Source organism: Copadichromis virginalis, linkage group LG18, assembly GCF_057382275.1.
Source record: "Copadichromis virginalis isolate Kocher_CV1m ecotype Utaka linkage group LG18, C_Virginalis_male_GT1.1, whole genome shotgun sequence".
Classification (NCBI taxonomy): domain Eukaryota; kingdom Metazoa; phylum Chordata; class Actinopteri; order Cichliformes; family Cichlidae; genus Copadichromis; species Copadichromis virginalis.
Window position 1 is genome coordinate 34,453,854 of NC_140635.1, and position 23,606 is coordinate 34,477,459.

At 38.8% G+C, this 23,606-nt stretch overlaps 3 protein-coding genes across 12 annotated transcripts in view; 1 reads left to right on the top strand and 2 right to left on the bottom strand.

Annotated features, from left to right (window-relative positions):
- The window catches only part of astn1 (astrotactin 1), a 500,282-nt gene that overhangs the window by 110,119 nt on the left and 366,557 nt on the right, over nt 1–23,606 (top strand). The window lies entirely within an intron of this gene.
- Nucleotides 16,890–19,821, bottom strand: LOC146688372 (uncharacterized). Of its 2 annotated transcripts, XM_085439862.1 has the most exons (4): nt 19,570–19,615; nt 19,350–19,410; nt 19,144–19,253; nt 16,890–18,695 (listed from the first exon to the last, which is right to left on the bottom strand). In XM_085439862.1, exons 2-4 carry the CDS (start codon nt 19,381–19,383, stop codon nt 18,384–18,386), a joined length of 456 nt encoding a protein of 151 aa, XP_085295988.1. In that variant the 5' UTR covers nt 19,384–19,410; nt 19,570–19,615; the 3' UTR covers nt 16,890–18,383. The 2 variants fall into 2 exon arrangements, with proteins under 2 accessions (XP_085295988.1, XP_085295987.1); XM_085439861.1 differs by lacking the exon at nt 19,350–19,410 and having other exon boundaries at nt 19,570–19,821.
- Nucleotides 19,618–23,605, bottom strand: LOC146688373 (uncharacterized). Of its 2 annotated transcripts, none has more exons than XM_085439860.1 (9): nt 23,366–23,605; nt 23,156–23,264; nt 22,220–22,344; nt 21,612–22,022; nt 21,436–21,521; nt 20,905–21,029; nt 20,375–20,433; nt 19,831–20,069; nt 19,618–19,717 (listed from the first exon to the last, which is right to left on the bottom strand). In XM_085439860.1, the coding sequence occupies exons 2-8, from the start codon at nt 23,193–23,195 to the stop codon at nt 19,863–19,865; spliced, it is 1,053 nt and encodes a 350-aa protein (XP_085295986.1). In that variant the 5' UTR covers nt 23,196–23,264; nt 23,366–23,605; the 3' UTR covers nt 19,618–19,717; nt 19,831–19,862. The 2 variants fall into 2 exon arrangements, with proteins under 2 accessions (XP_085295986.1, XP_085295985.1); XM_085439859.1 differs by having other exon boundaries at nt 20,893–21,029; nt 23,366–23,604.

Consider the following 23,606-nt stretch of genomic DNA (forward strand, 5'->3'; position numbering starts at 1 on the left):
ATCCATGAGACTCCTTCAGTTGACCTTTTCCACCTCATGAAACACATGGTTGATTGCACAGCAGGCAGTTCCAGATTATAGGTAGGTTTATTCATTCCAAATCCCTTCTTTTTTTTGCGAGTCTAAAATGATTCATTTTCTCTGCAGGAAGTACACAAATATATAAATATATATTTTTTGCAGTCATTTTTAAGATAAATGGTGTGTTAATGAAAATCACAAGAATGTGGTAAAAACAAGCATTTTCTCCTCAGGAAAAGCACAGGAATAATTAACTAAATGAATGATGGCTGACTTTTACTTTGTCATTTCAGTTTCTTGGTAATTCATGCTGGCTGTGTTCTCATTGTTTCTTGGAAAGTATCTTGAATCAAGAGAAAGTTAATGTGTTTTTTACCGTGTGAAGGAGGCATATTGCATCTTCTACCTAAACATTAGGGAGACTTGTAATTCTTATTGTCTTTAATGTAAGTCTCCTCGAAGCCATCTACCTGCACAAATCAGTGGATTCTGGATCTTTGCAGTGGTACGCAGTAAATTATTCCCGTTTGGCTTAAAAGAACCGAACAAAGCTGCAAATGCAGAGTTAGCATTACCAGCTTTGTTTTGATTGCCTCCACATACAGAGATGCATTACGCCTTAACACCTTTCATTTAAACAGCTTAGCAACCTGTCGAAAGTGGTTTTGAAGCTCCCAGTCTTGGCAACAATACGATCCATCTGCTCTGCCTCACTTTTAATGGGATTCATCTGTGTGATCACATTCGCAGAAACTCTGCAGGGTGTGTGACTTTCCACGAGTGGAATTTCTAATCACAGCCAAGTGGGGTCAGTCTTGTTGAATCTCATCAAACTGATCGCTCCATGTATTTTACAGCAGCTGCTGGCAGAACCTCCTGTGATCTCAACTCACCTTGAAGTCGACCATTCCCCCTGTCCTCTATGCTCCGTGTCCCATACATAATCATCCAACATGAAATTTTAAAAGAGGAACTTCTCAAGCTACCGCAAATTACCATTTGCCGGCTGTCTTGGTTAATATGACGAGTCCCGTGTTAGGTAGCTAGTTAGGAAACAGAGCGACTTTGATTGATTGCGCGGTTTCCTATTCTCATTCATGTAGAAAATTGGCAAGGCAGAACGACACCTTAAAACGAGACCAGAAGCGTTCCCTGAGGACAGTGGAGAGTTTATGTCTGAATGACTTTTCCAGCTTTTGTAGTGCTCATACCTTTTGTTTTTACGTTTCTTTTCAGAGGTTCTAAGATGTTGAAACAAAAGCTGAACGATGGGGCGGCGTCACTGTTAGGCACGTATAATGAGAGGCTCCTGTTTAGTTTCGTTTCAAACATTTTTTGTTGTTTTGCCCACTAAAGCCTGTTATTTATTAACCTTTTCGATTCTTTTTTCACCACTAACATCAAGGTTTTGCTCTTTTGCTCGTGCTGTTTACTTTTTCAGCGTCATCGTGCAGCGAATCTGCCACAGAAGTTGTTTTCACATGTTCTTGGATTGCTTTATATTGGCAGTCCCTGCTTTGCTGATTGTGTTGTGGGTGACTGTGTGGTTGGTGGTAGGGATGTCTTTGATAAGGATTCAAGAATTATTTGGACTGCTGCTTATTCATGCCTGTCTGGATCACAGTTTGGGAACTCGTGTGTGTGGAGGGGCTGCAGGGTTGGCGCAGCGGTGGCAGGTTCATACCCTGAAGTTTGAATTTAGATTAGACCTCCTATCAAAAACCGAGCTCTTTATCTTACTCGTTTTTCTTTCCCATCCAACCTCTACTCCACCATTCTCGCTCTACTCTTCCCATTATGCCAGCTTCGATTCTAATGCTTCCCCCGTCCTCCCCGTCCCTCTTTACTACCTCCCCTTCCCTCGCTGTGAGAAGAAGTAAGAGAGGGCAGCTTTCCCTGACACCGCATGAGGATGTGAGCAGAATAGCTTCAGCAATCACCAGCTCTTACCACCACACACTCACGCCTCACTCTGTTGCTGTTAAATCCCAGTACAAGCGCACAGCTTCGCAGCCATATGGTCCTCCTCCTCCCTTCTCCCATATCCCACTGGGGAAACAGGCCTCAGAAAACAGCAGTCCTCTCAGACTGCTGTTCAGCTCCTGATCTCCCCTAAAGAGATCTTTTCACCTGTCTCATTAGTTTTGAATGCTTTTAATAATAAATAATAATAATGGATTGCATTTATAAAGCGCTTTTCAGGGCCCTCGAAGCGCTTTACAATTCCACTATTCATTCACTCTCACATTCACACACTGGTGGAGGCAGCTACAGTTGTAGCCACAGCTGCCCTGGGGCAGACTGACAGAAGCGAGGCTGCCATATCGCACCATCGGCCCCTCTGGCCAACACCAGTAGGCGGCAGGTGAAGTGTCTTGCCCAAGGACACAACGACAGAGACTGTCCGAACTGGGGCTCGAACCGGCAACCTTGCGGTTACAAGACAAACTGCCAACTCTTTGAGCCACGATCACCCTATAATGCGTTTGTCGATATCGTCACATTACTCTCTCAGCTGCTTGGCCACAGTAAAAAAAATTTAAATGGAAAGCGACTTTACAGTGTTCGTCTTTTGTGATTACTCTCACTATGTGCTGTATACTGCTTTAATAAGACACCACCTGCATGCCAACAAAAAATCATTCTCCCTCCTTTAGAAATATAAAGCACCCATTAGCTCTAACCCTGATGCTTTATAGATTCCTTGTATATCCTTGAATTGCATTCCGGTGGGCATTTATCAACTAATCAGAAATTACAAATTGAAACAGAAGAGAAAGCACCATAGAGTGCGTGAGTATCCTAGATAGCAGGACTTGGCATAATCAGGCGTTTGCTTCTCTAAGCCGTTTTATGTTCTTTTGAAACCCAAAGCTCAAAGCAAAAATTAATGCATCCTCTTAGCAAGTATTGTGGGACACGTTCCTTCTTTTTCTATGATGGCAGGTTTACTTAAAGCTAATTCTACATGCATTCTACTGGCATCCTTGTGCTGTGAACAGTCTTTAGAGCTGTAACGATGAAAAGTAGAGCATTAATGATCCATTACACAAAGCCTGCTCACATGCAGCTTAATAGTAGCTACCATGAGATGCTGGTCCAGAGAGAGAGTTTATCTACTTATATATTTTAGGAAAATCGTATTTCAAATGTATAACAAACTGATTTTTTCCAAGTGTCATAAAAAAACTAAATAGGCATAAACACAAATTCAAGTTCTAAATATCTTATAGTTTCACAGCAAGAATCAGCTGTCTCTTAAGCCAGTTATTCCTCCCGTCCCACTGCAGGTACCAGCAGTACCTCAGAGTAGGTGGATTCGAATGAGGCTGTGGTTGAATTAGTCATATAGCTTGGAGCAGATTACCAGAGCAGGGCAACGACTACCGTTGCTAGCTGTAGTCCATGACTGTGGAGTTGGAGTCTGTCTGATGAGAGGCTGTATGGGATTGAATGGCATCTCAAATGCTCATCAACTGAGCTGAATACACTTGGGCTAGCTGGTTAGCAGCTAATAGAATTCCAAATGAACAACTACCAAATTGACTGTGTATGGAAGATGTTAAAAAAGTAATGCTCAAATAAATCCCTAACTACTTTGGCTGTGTGCAGTCTTGTAAGCTAGCTAGCAGCTTGGTACGAGCATGAGAAAGAATCTGCATGCGAGTGTAGATGATCTTTCTGTGCATCTTCCAGAGGACTCACTGTGCTGCATGTTTATTTTTTTATGATTAGTTTTCTGCCTGACGACAGACAGGAAAGTGTGAAGACTTGCAACGAATGGCTGTGGGTCAGACTCAAACCTGGGCCGCTACTCTCCAGCTATAGAGTAGCGCTCCTACTTTAGCTCCATACTGTTTGTTTTTAAGACTTGCCAAAAGTGGGAGTGGGTTGCTTGGGTTGCAATTCTTCTCCTTTTGAACATTATGTGCTTTAGCAAATGAGGATGCAATACATGAAAACAAAGGGACCTCTAGTGGCTCTTAGATGAAGCGCTTAAGGTGTGTGCACTCCTTTAGGTGGCACCCCGGAACTGGAAAGTTGGGTGTTTGTTTCTTGTAATAAGTACACTGAGATTAGTAATTTGCAGATGTCAGTGGTATGGCAAAACAATAAAATTTCAGTTTTCCTGTTCAACGTTCCTTTAATATTATTAAACCACCTTTTGAAACTAATGAAAATGTAATAATAATAAACTATCAAAGTGTTTCCTGGAGGCCTTTTGGACAGTCAGCACCAATTGATCCCAGACACTGTGCTGTTTGCTTTGCAAAAATCAAAGCATTCTGGCTTAAAATCGTTAACTAGTTTAACTATGCCCTCTGCTTGCTGGTTTTACAGTCCTGATTGCTGTACTTTATGTCTGAAAGGAAAGAGAAGCACAGTGTACTGCAGTTCTAACACGTTTTGCTCAGATCTACAGATCAATGTACAATGTTTAAATAGCCTGTCTGAAATTAATGAATGGTGATTAATCCTTAATGAATGTTTCAAGAGCAGGGAGAGTGTATTTATTTTAGGTTTTCCAGAACTCACTTTTGAAGAAAAACATCTACTATCATGTTTTATATTTTAGATGTGAAAACATAACAGGCATACTGATTTATATATATTTTACTGAAAGTGAAAATGGCAAGAACATTCGGGAACTGTTTGAGCTTTATTATATAATCACGTAAAACCATTTAAGCCATTAAAAGCTGATGTGTTCTAAAAAAGTTCTAATAACTGCCATATATAATTCTCAGTATTAATTCAACATTAATAAACTCTTAGAAGGAAAAAGATAACAACATTTCTTACCGCAGACTAGTCTGTGCATTCAAAGCAGTGGACGGAAATGTTACGTGTGTGGGAGCTGCAGGTATTTCCCAGTCACTGAAATATATCATCTTTGACCCCCCCAATCTTTCCATCTCTGTTTTAATCTCAGTCAGCTCTCACTTAGTCTAATCTTAATTAGCTCAAAGCAAATAGAATTAGTTCAGTATAAATGGATTTGTTTTCTGACACGCTGTGTCCCTGTAGCCAGATTTATCAAACGGCCACCGGACCACCGGGGCCTCGGCTTCCGACCACTGCACAATCCACACGTCACCTAACCCTATGGCGAGTGGACGTCCCACAAGGAGACCGGCCCATGTGTCTGGTTGAGCTCAGCCAAGCATAATCCATCTCCCCTTTTAGAAGCCAGTATCAAGTGGCACAAAGAGGAACTGCAGGTTTCACCATGTCTTAATTGGCTTCATTTTTCTGTTTTGAAGGTTGCCTCTTCATTTTTTTAAGTAGACAGAGAAAGTGTAATAAAAATAAGAGAACAAAATAAAACAGTTCCAACTGCGTAAAGATTTAATAGAGTGTTCCAAAGTCTTTCATCTTGAGTTTTAACTCACTGAAACTTTTATTTTATTTCTTTTTTTCTTGGCAGTTGTAAGCGACCGCTATCACGCCCCCACACGTTTTTGGTACTTTCCCTTGATGGTGACATCCCTGTGTTGTTGAAGATTTTGTGCTTCGCTGTTGTCCAAAATGAAATCTTTTGTTGTCTCATTTGTTCAGAGTGTTTTTATGGATACTTTAATCATCGTGAGGAGACTAACTTTTGTTTTCTCTTTTTGACAGCCTCTGGTTTTTAAGTAACAGAAAAAAATACTCTATGATTCCCCACTTTGTCATATTCTATGTATTGTCAAGTACAATCTGAAATATGAGAGCTAAGTATTTTTTTTTATGCTTTGGCCTTTTTGCAGTGACAGTTTTTATGATCTATTTAAGTTTGGTTTCTATGGTTTCCATTCAGTCGATGCATTCAAACAGACATGCATCAGGGATAAAAGATTCATATGAACTATATCACCTGTATGTTGTACAGTCCAGATCAAAAGTTGAAGACCACTTGAAAAATGGCTGACTCCCATTTACTCTACTCGAAACCTTGTAAAAGAAAAAAATATGATTTTGTGTCATTTTTCAAGTGGTCTCAAACTTTTGATCGAGACTGTATAACTAACAGATGCAGGGCTCTCAAAACCCTGACGTCCCGGGGCTAGCGATTTTTCCAGTCGGGCTACCAAAATCTATCTCTGCCCTGCCCGTCAGGCTGTCATAGGAAGGAAAAATATATGTCAATGCTTTTGCATTCTTTCAGAAATGTAGCTGGGTAATTATGTCCTTGGCATCGGTGAGCCACTGTCAATATGTGACATATTGAAATCGCGTTTGAATTTGCGCTTGTTTTTTTGCTTTCACTTTGCAATCGTGCGAACTGTGTATAGAGAGCGACAGCACTGATCTGTGAGTGATGATAATTTGTGCACCAATTCCTCTGACATCGTCTTATTAATCGTTAGCTTACTATGCAAACATGACAAGTGAAATCTCCCGCAGCTTAAACATGTGAGAGGTTGATCGCAGAGAATCACTGAGCGTTATGTGAGTGCGTGTGTAAAAGCAGCAGGATGTATATTTTAGTTCTGCTGAGCCAAATAAGACAGGTCAGGGTGAAGAAGTGACAGCCAAAGAAAAGCTTACCACAAAACGGAGAAGTTATGACAAATCAGACTATGAGGCAAAAAGAAAGTGCAGCTTTATGGTTTCATGGACAAAAGAATTTCTGTGGCTGCAATATGACGAGCTAAATAACCAGGGCTGCACATAAGTGGTCCGCAGGTGCGCATTCGCTGTCAAAATAAAAAACACGCACAAGATAAGAAGTTGCAACGCGTGTTGCATAAGATTTTCAGGACGAGGACAGACATTTGTTTAGAACTCTTAAAGATGTCGAAGAAGCTCCTTTAATTCAAATTCTTTTGTTTTCATTCAAATGCCATTGTTTTTTTTTTTTATTCTGTTGCTTACATTCAAACTCTGTTCTATACATTCTAATTCCATTGTTTTCATTCAAATTCTACTGTTTGTTCTCAAATTCCGTTGTTTTCATTCAAATTCTGTTGTTTTCATTCAAATTCTACTGTTTGTTCTCAAATTCTGTTGTTTTCATTCAAATTCCGTTGTTTTCATTCAAATTCTACTGTTTGTTCTCAAATTCTGTTGTTTTCATTCAAATTCCGTTGTTTTCATTCAAATTCTACTGTTTGTTCTCAAATTCTGTTGTTTTCATTCAAATTCCATTGTTTTCATTCAAATTCTACTGTTTATTCTCAAATTCCGTTGTTTTCATTCTAATTCCGTTGTTTGTTTTCAAATTCCGTTGTTTTCATTCAAATTCTACTTTGTTTTCAAATTCCGTTGTTTTCATTCTAATTTCATTCAAATTCTGTTGTTTTCATTCAAATTCCGTGGTTTGTTTTCAAATTCTGTTGCTTTCATTCAAACTCTGTTCTATACATTCTAATTCCATTGTTTTCATTCAAATTCTACTGTTTGTTCTCAAATTCCATTGTTTTCATTCTAATTTCATTCAAATTCTGTTGTTTTCATGCAAATTCTTTGGTTTTTGATCAAATTCTGTTCTTTTAAGCAATTACTTTGGTGCTCCTCCACCTCCAAAGAAATGTCAGGAGTCCGAACCACAAAAGAAGCACGTGTTCTCGGAAAAGTGGTTGCAGGAGGTGAGCTGGCTTCAAACAAATGATGAACGCACAGAGATGTGGTGCAGAATGTGCATCTTTCCCAGAACAAACACTAATTGCAAATAACATACTAAAAATAAACCTGAAAAATCTGTTTAGAACTATGTTGCAAAGAGTGAACTATCACTGGCACAATTTAGCAGTCTTTGCAAACTTCAAAAAGCAAATGGCCTAGATCTTGGTTCCACTTGCCTCTTACCCCTGACTTCAGTGGAAATTTCAAATTCAGGATCTGACACAGACTGATTCATGTTCTACACAGTTCTTACAAGTTCATAGAAATTTCTGTTCAATTAGAACCAAGTATTTGAGTTGATGATTGTAATTTTTATACAATGTTATAATTTGTGTTTCAACAATTTTTTGATTAATGTTTTGTTTCCGTTACAATATTATACTTTAATGTATAATATTGTAACGGAAACAAAACATCAATCAAAAAATTGCTCTCTTTTTTATTCAGGCTACTTAAATTTATTTTGGGCTACCAAAAACTGAAGAGTCCCTGCCCGAAGGGCTACCAGGGACTTTGAAATTTTGCGAGCCCTGAGGTGATATAATGCAAACCATCTCATTGTTATAAAACATATTCAGATAACTTTAAACCCACTAACGTTTTAAAACTTAAATGTATTATCATGTGAAAGCCGTCTTCTAACATTCTGGCGAGGCTAAAAAGCTCTGTTTACTTTGTAAAGTGGATACTTCAAGGCCTCCTGAGAAATCAGCCCCTCTTTGGTGCAGCTAGAGGACAGGCATGAAGGACAACCTCCATGTGTTCATACTGGAATAATGATCGGGAAATTAACGCTGTGTCTCTCCTTCAGACCCTTTCTCTGTCAGCTCGTGCTCTCTTTAGCAGTCGTTTATTACTGCTAAGTTTGGGGAATTCAGAATCAACAGCTCCAAAGTAATTTCTGCTTATCGCCGTGCCCTCTGGTGCCGAACTCTGCGATGATTGTTATCATGGTCTCAGTGGAACACAGTTTAGAGAGAGAGAATACACTTGTGGCATTGTGACCTTGGGGAGAGTCATCTGAGACACAAGCTGCATTTTTCAGTGAGATTTGGGATTTTGTTTTTAACCCTTTTTTAAATAGTGCTGTGGATGTGGGTGTTACACACACACACACACAGACAGACAGACAGATAGATAGATAGATGTGTGTGTACATATATTTCTCTTCTGTTTAAACACCCTCAAGTTCAAACCGTTGTAGAAAAATCCGGTATTATAAAATGAAACCAATTTCAGAGTCACACTGCTAGCAATCGAAGATTTATGTAAATTTGTACAGGAGACATAGCACAGAGGAGATTGGCTGACAATGGTCTACAGCCAATCAGGACGCAGAACACCATTCGCTGTAAAAGAAAAAAAAAAGAAAAAAAAAGTATGCAAAATTTCAAAACACGAAATCCGCGAAATTGCGAGGCCGCGAGAGGTGAACCGCATTATAGCGAGGGGCCACTGTATTTTGGTTTTGCCTTTTTTTATTGGATAGTAAGTAGAGATGGACAGGAAATCAGGGAGAAAGAGAGGGGAAGACACGCTTTCTCCCTGTCCTATCCCCCAGTCATGTCTGTCCCGTTTGTAGCAACTGAAAATAAAATAAATTCATAATTATAATAAAGGTCAATCAAATGGACCAATATGGCAAGGCCATGATGATCCACGTGGTAAAATAAATCCGCTTAGCATCTTTCTTGGCCTTAAGACAACAATTCTGATGGCTAAAGATCCAAACGGGACACAAAAAAAAAAAAAAAAAAAGACACTCTGCAAAGGGTCGGACTCAAACCAGAGTTTATGGTTGCCTGCTCACACACTGAGGTAAACCGGTGCCCATGGCTATTATGTATATATGAATTGCTGCCATGAATGGACTGTGGTTGTTGTTTCTCACTGAGATTATTTTGTCTTTTTTCAAAAGGCAACCAAAATCCTAATCTCCATGCTTGTATGCATTGTCCATGCATGTGCAGGATGATGGACTGTTGTTACATATTATTATTACATATTATTACTAGTATTACTACTTTTTCTCTGCTTTTAATTGCTTTTTCTTTTATCACAGTGATCCATTTGATTTGCCAATAGAGACGTAGCCCTTAGTGATGTTTCAGTTTTAACCCTATGAATTGGAGGTCCTTCTCTGTACCTCACCAAGGGCGCACAGACCAAAACGTTGTAACAGAACAAAAATAATGCTAAGCAGGACAGTGTGCGGAGGTTATATTATATATAGGTCCTTCATATTTGAAAGAAAAAGAAAATGTGGTCTTTGAGAACTGGGTCATAAAATGTTCAAAGCACATTAACTTATTATTTGAAAATAATCAGAAGAGTGCATTTTGGAGACAACAGTGAATGTCTGTGGTTGTCAGATTTGGTTGTGGGTGATTATAGTCAAACCAAGGTGCACAGTTAGAACAGAGCAATTAATTACCCATACTGTAGATGTCCGATAGGTATAAATTATTTACGCACACAGGAAGGTTTAGTTACCTGTACCTAGTTTAGAATATGAGATATAAGTCGAATCAAATATCACGGTGTTGCTATTAATAAACAATGGTTGTAGTTTTCAGGATATGACGAACTGAAGCTTCTCTGGGCTGCCCGAAGCCTGAATCTTTAAATCAGAATGTGACTTTGAGTGCACCATGATGCCTCATGCTGTCAATGTGCAGTATGTCCAGTACCTAAAACAGCAGCATGTACCATGTTTTATGAATTAACTCCATACCAGTTATTATAAGATCCTCATTTTTAACTGGCAAAGAGCAAGCCTTTTCTACTCTTCCTGTTTTTTTATTAATTAAATTCATTGTTTGGTTAGTATGAAAACAAATATTTGATCCCACTTTAAAAATGTCCACATTGCCACCTACAAATAATAAATATAACAGGAGTTGTTTTGAAAGATTGCAGTATGCAACACTGCCTGCAGATGATTTCAGAACCTTCCTCTTATTATATTAGAGACAGAAACTCTATAATCTGGACAAATCAACTATGTGCATAGTTGAATGCTACAAAGTAGATCAAATTGTTTTGCAACAGTGATAAACTGACCAGATAATATATTATTGTCACAGCAGTAGCTACAACGACAGACTGGTAATGCAGTTAGCAGCAGCTCTAGCCTCAAAAGTCCCGGAGGGCCCCTGCGACTCTATTGCAGCTCCAGTTTAACACTCAGCCCCTCATCTTATCCAGAAGCATCCTCCAATAAGATGAATGATTTTATTCCACCTCTGACACTTCGCTGCGACGTTATTGCCTGGAACAGAACAAAACCTCCCTGCTGGGTGCTAAAAACTGACAGTGTTATATTGCTGAAAAAAGGTTCCCCGCATGTTCCTTGAACTGCACCAGACAGACTGCTTTACTGAAATTTGTTTGCTTCTGTCACGTCTCATTAATCTTGATATCAAATTCATTTTTTAATTCTTAAAAACCCTTAAGAATTTTCTAATTCCATCAGTTGTGCTTGAATAAGCAGAAATCATTGCGACCTGAGGTGGAGTGAGATTTTACTGAATTTGATGCAATACACTCGACGTGCTAACGATACACATGTAAGGGAGATCTGTGACAGCCCCAAAGCACACTCTGAATTGTCGGTAATAACATTGGGGTGGTCTGTGCTCTGTCAGTAACCAAGGGAATCTTAAAATGCATTCAAACAGACATGCATCAGGGATAAAAGATTCATATGAACAGTTTATTCCAATTAATGCCCGAGTCACATCTTTTAGTAGCTCTTTTACATCTGTGTTTACTTTATTGGGAAAACAAAGTGCAGTCCCCCAGATCAAAATATGTTTTATAACAATGAGATGGTTTGTATTATATCACCTGTATGTTATACAGTCCAGATCAAAAGTTGAAGACCACTTGAAAAATGTCTGACTCCCATTTCTTCTCGTTTCATGTTGAAACTCTACTTGAAACCTTGTAAAAGAAGAAAAAAAGATTTTGTGCCATTTTTCAAGTGGTCTCAAACTTTTGATCTGGACTTTATAACTAACAGGTGATATAATGCAAAAACCCTTAAGAATTTTCTAATTCCATCAGTTGTGCTTGAATAAGCAGAAATCATTGCGACCTGAGGTGGAGTGAGATTTTACTGAATTTAATGCAATACACTCAACGTGCTAACGATACACATGTAAGGGAGATCTGTGACAGCCCCAAAGCACACTCTGAATTGTCGGTAATAACATTGGGTGGTCTGTGCTCTGTCAGTAACCAAGGGAATGTTAAAATGCTTCGTGTTGTAATTCTCTGTGGTGCTGCTATCCATTAGTTTATGCTGGCATGAAAGTTACTGCTTTCAAAATGCTTAAGATAAGGGCTACTTAAATTAAATTCTAAAGGCACTAAAACTCCTTTAAACTAAATGGTACTGCAAATCTGCATTCAGAGGAGGTAAACTAATAATGCAGCCTAATCAGATTACTTTGATTCATTTTGATGCTGGTAGGTGGCTACTTTTCTTCCTCTCCTCCACTCCCTTCATCTCCTCTCCAATTTTCTGTCTCAGCCTGCCTCCCTACTCCGTTTCCTCTTTTTTCTTTCTTCCATTTTTCCTTTTTCTTTTGTTCTCCTGCCTCGTCTCTGCTGGGTGGCACTGTGTATGGTTAGAGGGAATACTGTGGTGGTCTCATTAATCCAGCTCTCATGGCAAACTAGTCCCCAGGGACAGAGAGCCCCCTTTTTAAAAAGTGCCCTGTCACACTCTGGCACATGATTTGCATTTAGGTTAAAACCAGTCGGGACTCTTAAATCTTATTTATGAGCCGAGGGAAGTCCCTCTTCACTGTGACATGAGGGCATCAGTTACTGTCAGGCCAAACAATTACAAACGCACAAATGCAGGCAAGCGCACACGCACACGCACACGCACACAGCTGAGTCATGGTGAAAGCATGAAGTGTTTTTGGTTTATAAACAGGTTAAAATCTGTATAGGGGTTGTGGCTATTATCAAGCTTGCAAGAGCGTCCTTTGCCAGCAATCAGTGTAATGGGCTGTCCGACGAAGAAGGTGCACACTCACAGAGCACAAGGTGAAGTGCTGTATTGTAATCTTATGCGTGTACAGAGTGTGCACAAAATATCAATGGCGTCAGCTCATTCAATGAATAGTTTAAGGCAGGTAAGTGTTTATAGAGAGAGCCTTTCAGGCATACATATGAAATCCTTCCAGTGATAGAAGAAGAACTTTACTCTTTACTGGGACTAATTAACCCTTTAAAATCATTATCAGTGATTAACCCTATCCATTATCCTTGCACATAAGAATATGACATTTTTATTTGTATTTTATATTACTTACTACTACTACTACTAATAATGGATTGGATTGATATAGCGCTTTTCAAGGCACCCAAAGCGCTTTACAATTCCATTATTCATTCACGCTCACATTCACACACTGGTGGAGGCAGCTACAGTTGTAGCCACAGCTGCCCTGGGGCATACCCTCCAAAAAATAAAATAAATAAATAAATAAAAACTTTTTCAAGCAACAAATAAAACAGAGCGTTACAAATCTAACTGAAAAGTAAACAGCCTCCAAATTAAATGAAAATAAAAAACTGGATTTGTGCAGGAAACAGAGACGAATCATTTATTTGTGTTTGCCCCACATTCAGAGATTGATGTGCCAGAATCTACACTCATATGTTCTGAAACAGAACATATAAGTGTATCGTTAAATGGATAGACCCACACTTAATGTTACAATCTGTTTTTTCCATTTAGCAAAAAATAATTCAATTCAGTCCTGTTTTGTTTATCTGTTGCCAAATCCGTCACCTCAAGGTGCCAAAGACCCGACAACAGAACAGCAATGTGATTGTCTTGTTGTATTTGTGTAGTTGATGTCTGATATATGGCATGGAATCCATTCACATACTTAAAGCATGCTGTTTATTATAGCTTGGCACTTGCTGAAGACCTATTCAACAAATCCAGTTGTGTTTGATATCCTCAGAAGCAACACTGCTTGCTCTTTTTGCACAATGCAGTAATTTATGTGTTCAACCTTCTGTGGCTGATTAACAGCCTAAATAAGTAAAAACTCGTAGCAATAATGCTAATTATGTAAAAATCAACCTGTATAACCCTGAAGACATCACCTAAGTAAATTTTCTCTGGCTTGGCAAAGCTGCTCCAGTGCCGCGGGACAGTCTGCAACTGCTCTTTGCAGGCTGCTAACTCTCCTAATTACTAGCTTATGTGTAAAAATTACTCTTCCCTTTTACCCTTTGGTTCTCTGCTTTTTTCTCTTTATGTTGAAACATGAAATGTGTGCAAAGATAGAACTTATATATATACGTATACAGAATTTGAAGCCTTGAATCAGTGAGGTCCCATGATGTGCAGGTGCTAAAATTGTGTAAGGTGATACATGCCCCTGAAGTTTGGCAAGCTGTGCAAAAGCCTGTGATCAGCAGGAAAATCTGGCTTGCAGCTACGTCTCAGCCACTTATCAGCGTAATGCTCTAGTGTGGAATGTGGTTAGCCTGTGTTTATATAAAGCTCTCCACACATGGCTTTAAGTAGATTTAGTGCTGATAGCGCTGGGTGTTTCTAGCACTTTCGTGTTTTGCCAGTGCACTGCTGTGTAGCCTCCCCATGCTTTCCCAGTCCTTGTTCCTGTCCTACTGAGTGTTTTACTTTACTGTTTTCATCAATGAGTCCTGGGCTTATTCTTTTGATCACGCCTAATCCTCTTTATTATTTGCATATTGTGATTTCTCCCTGCAACAATCAGTCCTCCGCTGCACCAAACACTGTGGACTTTGATTAATTATGGAATGTTTGTTAATGGACTGGGTGCTTTCAGTTCATCCTCACTTTTTATTTCTGCTATGCATTACCATTGTGTTTGCTGCTCGGTTAAGTTCTTTATGGTATAAATTATTTGATAGCTTGTATAGCAGTAGAGCAAGCGTAATATATTTAGATAATAGATTTGTGCACTGTACTGGGTCATGCTAGCAATTAGCGTAATAGTCTATTTCAGAGGCATTGGTTTCCAAAGTAATCCATAAACAGGGTGAGGATGTGCACTGTGAACCATACTTTAAATGGTGGCAGTAAAGAGGACTTGATGTGCAAATTCCTAATAAGAATTTTAAATGGAAATAATGGCTCCAGCCAGCAATCATAAAAACTGTAATACAAAGACACAAAGTACACAAGTCTCAGTTTCTGTCAAGTGAAAGTCTCACATTTCTCCACTTGTCAAGATTTTGTGAGTTTTGTTTTTAGTTTTCAGACACTGGATTTTGGTTACAATTCAAAGGGTTTTATCCAGAGTTTGTTCATTTCTGAATTCTATTTATTTTCATGTAAATGTTATATAAATATACATTTCATTTGTTTTATATAACTGAATTTACATGTCATTCCCATTTTATTATATGGCACAAGTTCAGCACAAGCTCTGCCTCCTGTTCTATTTTGGTAAGTTTAGGTACCACAAATAAGTAAATGGACTGATTCTAATATAGCGCTTTTCTACTCTCCTGCAGCACTCGAAGCGCTTTAAATGACAAATAAGTCAACAGATCTGCTGAGAGCTGAGTGTTCTGTTAGAATACAGTATGATATTATGGGGAATACGGGGATTTTAATGTATGGTTGTCAGGTCATTCAGTTGTAAATGTGGATTGTAAACTGATTTCATGGAGCTAATGAAGACTAGCCAGTAAGCTGAAATGTAATCCCTTATTCTTTTCTCTGTTAGGACTCTCATGTTAAAAGATTTCAGTTGAGTTTTTACTTACTTTACTTATGAGACTCTTGAATATGAAGAGTCAAAATAACTGGTAGTAGTTAAAGATGCTTTTGCGACAGAAACATGAAGCTGTGTGAGACATAAAGACAAAGAGTCTTCCAAATCAAATCAAATCACTTTTATTGTCACATCACATGTGCAGGCACACTGGCACAGCACATGCGAGTGAAATTCTTGTGTGCGAGCCCCACAAGCAACAGAGATGTGCAAACACAACAACACAAACGAGCAAAATACAAGAATGGCCAACCTGAAACTAATAAATATATGTACAATATATAATAGTGTATGCATTTCTGGATGTGTATACTAAATATTTTCCTACGTGTGTGTGTGCGCGTGTGTGTGTATACACATTTTTACAAATTAAATAGTAAAAAAAAAAAAAAAAGAATAATAATAATAATAATAATAATAATAATAATAATAATAATAAAATATATAAAATATACAGAGTTGAATATGTGCAGAACAAGTGGCATTTATATACAGTGTGTAGTGCATAATGTTGAAGTTCCAGTAGTGAAGCTGAGGTGTCTATGACGTGTTCAGCAGTCTGATGGCCTGATGGAAGAAGCTGTCTCTCAGTCTGCTGGTACGGGACCGGATGCTGCAGAACCTCCTTCCTGATGGAAGCAGTCTGAACAGTTTATGGCTGGGGTGACTGGAGTCCTTGATGATCCTCCCCGCTTTCCTCAGGCAGCGCTTCCTGTAGATGTCTTGGAGGGAGGGAAGCTCACCTCCAATTATCCGTTCAGAGCACTGCACTACTCGCTGGAGAGCTTTGCAGTTGTAGGCGGTGCTGTTGCCATACCAGGTGGTGATGCATCCAGTGAGGATGCTCTCAATGGCACAGTGATAGAAGGTCCTGAGGATGCGGGGGCTCATGCCGAATCTTTTCAGTCTCCTGAGAAAGAAGAGGCGCTGCTGCGCCTTCTTCACCGTTTTGTTTGTGTGTACTGACCACGTAAGATCCTCAGCCAGGTGTACGCCAAGGAACCGGAAGCTGCTCACTCTCTCCACAGCAGCGCCGTTGATGGTGATGGGGGTGTGTACTTCTCTGCACCTCCGGAAGTCCACTATCAACTCCTTTGTCTTTGCGACGTTGAGGGTGAGATGGTTGTCTTGACACCAGTGGGTCAGGGCGCTGACCTCCTCCCTATAAGCCGTCTCATCACCATTGGTGATAAGACCCACCACTGTAGTGTCGTCCGCAAACTTCACAATGATGTTGGAGCTGTTAGTGGCTGTGCAGTCGTAGGTGTAGAGTGAGTATAGGAGAGGGCTCAGTACACACCCCTGTGGAGCACCAGTGTTCAGTGTGATGGGGGATGAGGTGATGCTGCCCAGTCTGACCACCTGGCGTCTGTCAGACAGGAAGCTAAGGATCCAGCTGCAGAGGGAGCTGCTCAGTCCTAGATCCTGCCGTTTCCTGTCCAGCTTCGAGGGAACGATGGTATTGAATGCTGAGCTGTAATCTACAAACAGCATCCTCACATACGTGTCTCTCTTCTCCAGGTGTGACAGGGCAGTGTGTAGTGTCAGGGCTATGGCATCATCAGTGGACCTGTTGTGGCGGTATGCAAACTGTAGAGGGTCCAGTGAGTCGGGTAGTGCAGAGCAGATGAAGTCCCTGACCAGCTTCTCGAAGCATTTGCTTACGATGGGGGTCAGGGCTACAGGTCGCCAGTCGTTCAATGAGGAGATGGTGGAGGATTTGGGTACAGGGACGATGCACTGGAAAAAATGGCCCTCCAAAAACAAGAAAAAAAAACTTAATACAAGTTATTTTTTGCTTGAAATAAGTGAAAAAATCTGCCAATGGAACAAGTGAAAATTCTCTTGACAAGATTTCTTGAAATAAGACAGTGAATCAAGCCTTACGAGATCTTGAAATTAGCTGGAAAAACTCATTCTTAGCTATATTTTACTAGTGTTGTGAAGTTTTTGTGTCTCATAATAAGTTTGTGGTGCTCAAAAGTAGTATTTTCGCCTCAAAAAAAGCATTTTTTCTATAAACCTCCCAACATCATCCTCATTGTTTTCAGTGTATATAACTTGTTTTCAGTTCTAAAAACGTGACACCCATCTAGATTTAAGTCCAACACCTTACTTGAAATAAGATTAGAAATTGGCATTTCGAGACAAAATGTACTAAAGTTAGCATTCTTTTACTAGTATTAGGCAATCTTTTTTGTAATAATTCTCTATTTCTAGTGCATTTACCCCATATTCAAGACTTTTACCTACTGCTTATAAGACAAAAAAAAAAAAAGAGAACTATAGACTTCAAAAGCAACAACTTTATTGATAAAACCCCATAAACAGAGGGGACTACATAAAAGAAAGCCATTTTGCAGTGACTTTTTCCCCTGCCCAATCTAACACTAAACACACCTGTAACATATGTGCATTGCACAGGCAAAGTACAGACAAACACTGCTAGGCTAAAACTCCTCAACCTGTAACGTTTATTATTACAAAGTGCTTTTAACATGAACATTTGACCACATTCTTCAAACAATACCATAAAATTATCATTAAGGATGCACAGTATTTGATTTTTCAGCTATATCTAATATTTTACAGTTGTACTAGCCAATACACAATAAAGCAATTCTTACTTTTATACCAAACTAGTCAGTCTCAGCTTAGTCAATTTACTCTTTCACAGTAGAGCCTATTTTCTGAATAGTCCTCTGTCTAAACTCAACATTAAAAAAAAAAAAATTAAAAAAAATAAATCTTAAAATTAACTAAAAGCGAGGCTGTCTCTGCACTGCACAAACCAAACACAAAATGCCGGCATGTTAGCCAATATTATTGTGCACCCTTAATTATAACACTGGACTAACCTGGCCAAACGAAAATCAATCACAACCAACATGGACTGTAGTAGCCGTGGAAGGAGAGAGGAAGTGCTTTCCTATAGTCCATCTGACCATATTGGCTTTACTGGCCAATAAAAGCAGTCCACTCAGCCATGCTCTTCTTGTAAGATGATGTGAGATCTCTCTCATGGATTTTGTCCAAGAGAACCTCCGTCTGTATGACGGAAAGCAGAGTGGCTACACACTTTGGGTATGTAAGGTGAAGGGTGTAATAGTAGGCCATAAGGTATAAAGCACCCTCGGTAACCAAGTCTTTTGGAAACGTGGTTATTGGCACATCTCCTACCGCTAGGATGCAGTTGGATGGACTCACAATCAGGACTGGGCAGGAGAGAGGACGTTTCATCAGATAGGTATTAGGGTCTTCTTGGTCCTTTAACACATAACACGGACATACTTTTGTAAGGATGATGCACTTTTGTTTCAAACACATAACTAAAGCTAAATTACAACAAAAGTTGAGGTTCTGAGAAAACACATCTGAAATTGCTACTTTTAATTATTCTCGATGGAATTACTGTTCACATCTGTCTAGCCTTCCTGAAAAACAGAAAACCAAGGCTACATTTAATTAGGTATCATTGAGGTGATAAAAATGTGCTACCACGTAATGCATCCATGTTTGTATTTACTGGTCACAGAGATCTAACCTGTGAGAACCCTCATTCCAAAAATGTGTTTTAGGTGCCTTTTGAAGGCTTAGAACATATAATATGTGAATATAAAATACTTTGGCACTCATCAGAAGAAGCATTTTTTTAATACTGTTGTCCCAAAAAGAACAAAAACAAAAAACAACTGCTACATTTTACACAACTCACCTCAAGGACATGCACCAGAGCCTCACTCGCATCACGTGCCCTCTTTGGAGGAGCAGAGGTGGATGGGAACAGTGATGGCAGCACATGTAGGATCTCAAGAGCCTGTTCAGCTATACAGAAGAAAGAATCATCATCTCATTACCACACTTAAACAAAATCCTCAAGATCAAAAAAAACAAAACAACAACAAATTTTTGGCCAGTGACCTTTTGTAGCGTTGAGTCTGTTTTCCCTGCGCATAACTAGTAAAGGTGCGGCTTTCAGCTCCTTCAAGAAGGAGAGGGGGGGTGGGGGATTAGGCCTTTAAAATTTCAAATTCTCCTCCTCCTGTCCTCAGTGACATTACTTTAAGCATGTTAAAGCAGTAGTCCGTAAAGATCCAAACTATACTCTGATGACCAATAACACCAAAACATCATTGCTTACCTTTATCCATTCCCATTGGGGGCTTCAGCGTCTTTTTCCATACACCAAAAAACTGCACCTTCTGGCAGAAATCTTGCCATCTTCCCTTCAGTTCATTGATGAAGTTGGCATTTTCTTTATCCAAAATGCGATGAAGCTCCTCCATCACCTATAAAATATTCAGCATACCAATACAAACATGTCAATGCATCACTGAGGAGCAAGAAGTTGGTATGATAAACATTGTTTGGCTTGAATCACATGGATTCAACAATGACTTACATGTCCAATGTCCTTGAAGCAAGGATATGCTTCTAGAACCTTTTTGTGTCTGTCCTCCTCGCGAATAGTATTTGAATCAATGAATGCTCTTCTGGCTGAAAATTCCAAATCCAGGAGCTGAGAGACATCCTGCTGGTTTGGGTTTTTTCTTTTAAACAAAGTTTGTAGGGTCTTGTAGTGTTTGGCCAAGGTTGCTGGACAGTGGGTGTCTGGACTGTTGATATCTGCAGGCTTGTTTGCTGCAAGACACAAAATTACATAAACAATGTCTCTCACTTTAAAAAAAAAATCTGTCATTAATTATGTCATTAAAATTACAAGTGTCCACAGACTATACTTTAATGGAGTTAAATCTTAAAAAAAAAAAAAAAAATACAGCTCTGAACTTAACTATTAAATACTTATTCATTTTTCAAAATATTTACCATGTAAATGCCAATTTACATATGGTCATGCAATCATATACAATTATATGTAGGCACACAAGTGCACCCCTATAAAGAACTGCCCACACACACACACAGCGGCAGTTGGATGGACTCACTATTAGGACTTGGCAGGGTAGAGGGTTCTCCTTAAGTAGGTTTTGTGCTTTCCTTTTTCCTTAAAGACATAGCAAAGAGATATTTTGTGTCAGGGTAATACACTTTAAAAATTAGTTTGGAACCTAAATTAAAAAACAGTTAAAAAGAGAAAAAAAAAGCCTCTAGTGAGGCACATTGTTTTTTAAAAACATTACTTTACATGATATACTGAGTGGTTAGAGACAGTGATGTTGCACAGACTTATACTATAAACACACCACAGTACCCAGCTCTTTAAATTTATAATATACTGGCTTTTATTAATACCAATACTTTATTAACATTAATTTCCACAGAAATGTTAACAAACTGATGATAAAACAGGAAAAATGTGATGTAGTTATCATTTTCTGATGCCCATTTTAAAGCCTTTTACTTCCGTCATGTCAGGACTGCCATCTTGACTCAACATGCAGGTATATTTGTTTTATTTTTTTATGATGACCACACAGTTTGTAAATGTAAAGTTGAAACTCACCTTCTAACTCACTTGTTTTACTGGCCGACTCTGGGCTGCTCCTCCCTTCTGTGGACAGATCCAGAATGATTGTTGAGTCACTTGAATCCATTTCTTCTACGTCACTTGGCTGATCAAGACATCGCCTCTTGGCAGAGCTGCGAAGATTAGTCAGTTAATCAATTAGTTATCAACTATAAACTCAATCAATTCATATCTTTATTGTATAGCCATTTTCATATATACAAAGTGTAACACAAAGTGCTTCTTCCTTTCATGCTAAAACAGGTGAGGAAACTAAAAGCAGGTCACCAAATACTTGATTGATCACATTGGATCACTTCTTTCTTTCCTTAATAAAATGCCCAAACATGATTTTAGCTTTTTTGTTTGTCCTCTATCGTTGAAATTAAAATTGTCAGGTTGTGGACAAAAGAAGACTTTTGGGGAAAAACTTTCACAACTTTCAAACATCGTACTGACTAAACAACTTATCAATTAATGAGGAAAATGAATAACAGAATTATCATAGTTAAAATTATAATTAATTAGTTGCAGCCTTACCTCTTTGAATGTCTCCCATCTGGAGTGGCTTTTTGGGGGGATCTCACATTTTGCAGTCTTTTGTTTAGCTGTGTGTACACAGTAACCTGTATAGGACATTTAATACATTTTTCCAACCACTACTAAAATGTCCAACGTGAAACACTTTGGTATTGAAGTGGATGCATTTCACTTACCCATGTATTCTTGATGCCTTGGTCCTGTAGCATAGGGTAGTACTGCACTATTCTCTTTGCCATTGCTGTAATTTCTGGTTTTGATGGGTATCTATGCGATTCTCCATCCCCTTTTGCCCTCAGGATTGCAATCATACTAGTCATGGTGTTTCGGATGAGCCGACATCTGAGCTCCTTCGACATTTTGCAGCTGCGCTCTTCACCTTTCTTTGACAACTCAAAGTATTGTTGGCGGACTTGCTCAAGCTCAGTGTCAGTGTGCAATACATATTCTGGATAGAATAACTTCGCAACCTTTTCAGAACTTGTGCATTTTGAAGCAGTTGCATTTACAGTAGTGGATGTCTGTTGCTTGGGTGACTCATTAATGGAGGAGCTGGTTGAAGATTTTGAGTCATCTTGGCCAGATTCCTATAAAATAAATAATAATGAATAAAAGCAAAACGCAATTTTTTTGTGTGTGTGTGTGTGTGTGTGTGTGTGTGTGTGTGTGGAGAGGGGGGAATAGTGAAGAGCCATTCAACTCTGCCCGCGGTTAAACTAGTTGTAATCGGACAAAAACACGACGATGCCAATTTTAAGTGGTGGTGAGTGACTGAGAAACTGACCTCCAGTACATCCTGACAGGCACGCCAGACAGCTTTTCTCCGTAAAAAGTTCTCTGGGCCTGGGAAAAGATCCTGCAAGTCTTCACGAGACAGGGTGCCCATCATTCCCTCGCTGATGTTTGCAGCTATGAACACATTGGAAGAAAAACATAGCAAGATGAAATTATGCCCTACAAAGGAAACTGCATGAGAGATGAGACTATGAAAGTTGACACTTCATTAAAATTGTGTTGCTATTGCTAACTAGTTTAGTATAGAAATGTGGATACCTCATTGTCTGCTACTGTTTTTGTATAGAGCTAATGATCAACATGCTAAAAAGACTGTACTTAAGTAAAAGTAGTGTTACTTCAAAATAAAATGAAGTAGAAGAAAAAAGTATTCTCCTCAAAAAAATTACTTAATTAAATTAAAAAATATATATCTGCTGGGCTAACTGCTGTGGAAAAATTCTGTTTACAGACAAATTGTCACACTACTTTAGTAGCATTGTTGACCTCATTTTTTATATATTGGACACTGAATTTTTATCCAGCTTTAGGTATTATTAAAGGAACTGAGCTTTTTGGAATGTAGTGGAGTACAGTTACTTCTTTACAAATCTACTCAAGTAAAAGTGTAAACTATAGTGCAGTAAAACTACTCTTAAGTACTTTTTTTCCCCAAAAGTTAATCAATTAAATGTAAATTGGTAAATGTTACTGAGAATTATCCACCTCTAAGGATGAATAAATACACTTGCATAAGTAAAACAAATAACTACAAATGTTCCTAAAATGAGGAAATGATCACATGAAATGGAAGGTAAAAAAATTACTTAAACATCATCAACGACATTATTTATAAAATAATGTAATTTGCACACTTCCGTGTTCATACACCTATGTAAAACATAAGTCCATTTAATCTGTTTAAAAATAAATTTGCATATATTACCCTTTAAAACCGACACTGTGACCTCATCCAGTCCTTCCATGCTGTTAGCCTACTTAGCACACTAGTTAGCTTTTTTGGCGTTAGCTTGCCTCGTCCAGTCACTGTTCGGCTGCAACGTTACACAATATAAACACACCAAAACATTTAGAACTTTCGAAAGGAGTGTAATATGTACAAAAAATGAGCACTGTATAATACATTTTAACTTACTTCCAATGAAACGCGAATGCAAAGAACTCTGGGACAGTAGTGGCAGGCACGTGTCCACATGAACTTAAGATGTCCACCAGATCATTCACGACAGCCAGAAACGAAGTTCGTCTTCAATTTGCCTGACATTTCTTTGGCCCAAAAATCCTAAAAGGATGATTGATTGGTTTTTAAACCAAACAACTGTCTTTGTGCATTGCAAAATAACGTTAATTATTATAGGTTAATAAAAAATTTTTTT